Source organism: Frankliniella occidentalis, unplaced genomic scaffold (genome assembly GCF_000697945.3).
Source record: "Frankliniella occidentalis isolate FOCC.00 unplaced genomic scaffold, Focc_3.1 Scaffold140, whole genome shotgun sequence".
NCBI lineage: Eukaryota > Metazoa > Arthropoda > Insecta > Thysanoptera > Thripidae > Frankliniella > Frankliniella occidentalis.
In genome coordinates, this window is record NW_026267267.1 from 740,822 (window position 1) to 744,599 (window position 3,778).

Below are 3,778 nucleotides of genomic sequence, written 5' to 3' on the forward strand. Positions count from 1 at the left end.
GGGGGGGGAGGAAGGTGAGAGAAAGATGCGATACTAACGTGGTCTCTGATTTTAAAGGGAATTCCAACCGAGAGGATGCCTTAAGAATGACAAAGATCTGTGCATATTTTCTGCACACTGCAGCTTGTAATCTCGCTGCAGTTTGTGGATGAAACATTTAACTCCCTGTTTTCTCATTAAGGACTGAAAGGGTCGAGCGGCTGAACCTCGGTCTGGTCCTGGTCGCCTGCCTCCTGCCTGGTCGGACAGGAAGCACCTCGATCACCAAGCCGGGCGAGCCGGCCGCCGCGCCGCGAGGGCAGGGAGAGGGAGGGCATACTTCTTGCTTCTGACAGGGTATCGAAAACGAGCGGGAGGCAAAGAGCACCGCATTTATCCTAACAAGGAAAACATTGTTATTATTTGTTGGGGCCGTGCGGCGGCGGGGGTCGTACCTTTGAGAAATTAAAAGTGTTCTCCCGGCCGGCGAGGCGCCGCCACCGCCGCGGGTGGGGGGAGAGGACTCGGGAGAGGACTCGGAGAGGAGCAGGGGCTTTGTCCCGCTGTGGCATTGCTGCTGCTGGTGCGTCCCGAATTTCTCTTATCCTTTTCATTATTGATGATTGACTGGATGATGATGGCCGTCACGGGGTTGACAGGTGGTGATCAGCTCAGCTCGCCTTTGATTTTGCAGAAGAAATAAAACGACTCCGCTGGGCCTGTTGCAGGCCGGGGTGAAGTGACGATGAGGAGGGGCCCACCCCAGCCGCCCGTGGCACTCCTCACACCCCGACGCCCCCACTGCCCTGGCACTGCCGAGGGCGCGATACCATACTACCTCCGCCCGTTGTTCCTGAGCGCGCTCGTTTAATTTTTAATTCGTGATCGCTGCCTGCGCCGGCTTTGCTGTGCTGCCTCTCCCAGGAGACCTGCAGACACTCCTCTGACACTTGTAGCGTGACGTCCGTGAGGGGCGCCCGCGCCAGACAACCCCTTGAGCAACGGCTCTGCCGCGCTGTTTGAGGACAAACACGGCGGGTCACGTGGGGGGCGCTCGCACGGCAGGAAACTGTCTGGAAAACCGCTGGCTGCCATGAGATTATAGCCAGGGATAGAGCATAGAATAGCGCGCGAAATCTCGAAAACCTAAGCACCAGCCGGGGGCGACTTCTCGTTGGCCTGGGGGGCCCAGCCCCGGGGTTGACAGCCATATCGACATTTTCCTTTAATTTATTTGATCCCTTTCTATAGGCTCTGTTTACATCGGGACAGCCCCGCGGCTCTCGCCTAGGAAGGGCTGTGCGTTAGGTTGTATGTGCGTGTCGTCGTGAGTCATCCCTTCGCACGCCATGCAATTTGCCAATACAAATTAGGGCAAGGCAGGGCAGTGATGAATCACCAGACTGTCGTTAGGCGTGTGATCACACCTACAGCGCCCGGATTTTTCTATAGGATGATTATTTTTTTCCCCCTTTCTGTTGGCGGGAAGGACAATTTGATGCCGTTGGACCACAACCACAACAACCGTAGGTGCGGCAAACGAACATTTGAGAGACGCAGAGAAGAAGGGGGGGTGGGGGGATGAGTGCGGAGCTGGAGGGCGTGTCTGTGTCCGCGGTGAGGCTGTACAGCGGCTGGAGAGCGGAGCAGGCCGGCACTGTGGTGAGGCGGGGCCGGTTGACCGGGGCGTGGCGGCGAGGTAAAGGGGCCCTCGTGAGGTGACCTGCAGGACGACATGTAATTCCCGTTTAATTAGGCTCCGGAGGTTCCCACAGGAGTACACAGTGAGCCGGGTGACTCATCTCGTCAGCCTGACCCGGCAATCAGTCCGCCCCGCATCACGTGGCGTGCACGTACTGCGCACGTAGGGACTACGCACGGAGCGGCGCACGTCGCTTAGTGCACCGGTCACTCAATAGCCTCAATAGCTCTCCGAAGATGCTGACTGGCGGTCACTCTTCATCGCTTCGACATTATCGCTCGCGTCAACGCGCGGAGGGGGGAGTTCCGAGTGAGCGAGTGGGGCACTATACGATGCGATTGTGTCACTACCGGTTCGCCTTGGTGCCCCTGGCCAGGGTGAAATCGTTAAACGACCGTTTTGATCCCGCTGGCGCCCGTTTGTGATTTGTTTGGTGTGTGTTCACGTATACGCACCGCGGGGTTATAAAACAGTAAATGTGGCTCGGATCCTCATCGGTTGGTCATGACCAGAGAGGTCGCCCGCCTCGGCCGGGCAATTACGGTGCACCTCCGTCGGGATGACCGATTCCCAATCGCTGCCCGTTCGACTATTATTTCGGGAGCGAGCAAGACAGGGGCATAACTTACTGTGCGGCCTCTCTCTGGCGCCGCCCGCAGCGGTGGCTGTGGCAGTAGTGGGTCCTAGGAGCAGGAGGAAAAAACAAAAGAAAAACACGATAGGCGGGTGAGAGGCGGGGCAGCCATCGCTAGTAGCAGGACCGTCCAGCCTATAGCTCTCCTCCTGTGATATAGTTCCCAGCTGCCTTTCAATTCTAGGCGGCATAAACAATCCCGAGGTACAACTGGCTGGGCCACCACTCAGGACAGGCCTGGACATGGCCGCGGTCCCCAGGGGCACCAGGGACTTCCCTGAAGCCCACCTAGACACACACACACACACACACAAGTGCGCGCGCGGTCTGAAATAATATTTTTTGGGGCGCATCGACGTTATTATTTTACCTGAATGATTAACTGCAACGGGAGAGTGAGTTCTTGAAATAAGTAAATCACCGTAGTTTGAAGGGGGGAATATTTCGGTTTAATAGAAATAGACCGCATTGTTTGAATGTGTATTTGCCTCGTTCCGCACTCCCACCGTCTGGTACTCCACTACACAATTTTTTTTAAAATATTTTAAATTTCCACTAAAATATTGTTAGCAAAAACAGGGCAGTAGAAACAGCACCTGTATTATTTTCAGTTCCCCTCCCAACCTGTCTTTTTTCCGCTAGCTGAGTTATGACCTTAGGTTTTTTCACTAAATGTTTTCCACATTGTTATTTATTATGGTAGCGCAGCTGATTGACTCATACGAAAAACAACTCTGAATCCGTAACATTTTGTTGTTGTAATGTTCCAGATAACTGCTGTGGGGGTGGATCTGCCTACCGACACAAACCGTGGCTCCTTCTGGCTCCTACCGAGTAGTCAACGCCCGGGCACGCGTTAATTGTAAGTGTCTCGAGGTCTGTGGGCCTCCCTGTATGACTATCATAGTCTTGATGGTCTTCATCGTGTTTCTTTGTTAGTCTAACATTGAATGGGTTGTTTTAATTTTTATCGTTCTGTACTCAGATTTTTACCCTTTTTCTTTTAATGGATGGGGGTAGAAGATGAAAACATAGTATTCATAATTAGAGTTCACATCAGTGAAATTTATTTATCGCATTGGAGGAAACACAATCATACGTCACTATACATAAATATTTATAACAAACGTACAACGATTATATTTTTTGTGGTATATATAATATGTATATATTTTGAAGATATCGGCAACAGAAGCCGAAAAAATGAGAAGCTTCATAACAAAGGAACCACAGCTTTTAGGTAGCAGACACACATCACACACATTCAACTCATCACAATATCATTCATACAACACATTCATGCGGACTGCGGGTAGCAGCTACAAAGAAGTACCCATAACACAAACTTGTCACAGTGAGCGGTCAGTCTTGGCGGTAGCAGCACTGTCATAAGTCAACAAAACAAATAAAAATCTTATAGTTTAAAACCGTGGCAGGTAGAGAGCCAATCTATACAATCTATG

The 3,778-nt window shown here is 52.0% G+C and overlaps 2 protein-coding genes across 2 annotated transcripts in view; one reads left to right on the forward strand and one right to left on the reverse strand.

Annotated features, from left to right (window-relative positions):
• The window catches only part of LOC113213244 (casein kinase I), a 101,586-nt gene extending 98,307 nt beyond the window's left edge, over positions 1-3,279 (forward strand). The window contains exon 10 of the mRNA XM_052270831.1: positions 3,154-3,279. Within this exon, the coding sequence (XP_052126791.1) occupies positions 3,154-3,213 (60 nt within the window). The 3' untranslated portion in view covers positions 3,214-3,279. The remainder of the gene's footprint in view (positions 1-3,153) is intronic.
• LOC113213222 (zinc finger protein basonuclin-2-like) overlaps positions 1-3,778 on the reverse strand; it is a 23,413-nt gene that overhangs the window by 5,648 nt on the left and 13,987 nt on the right. The gene's annotated exons all lie outside the window — the stretch shown is intronic.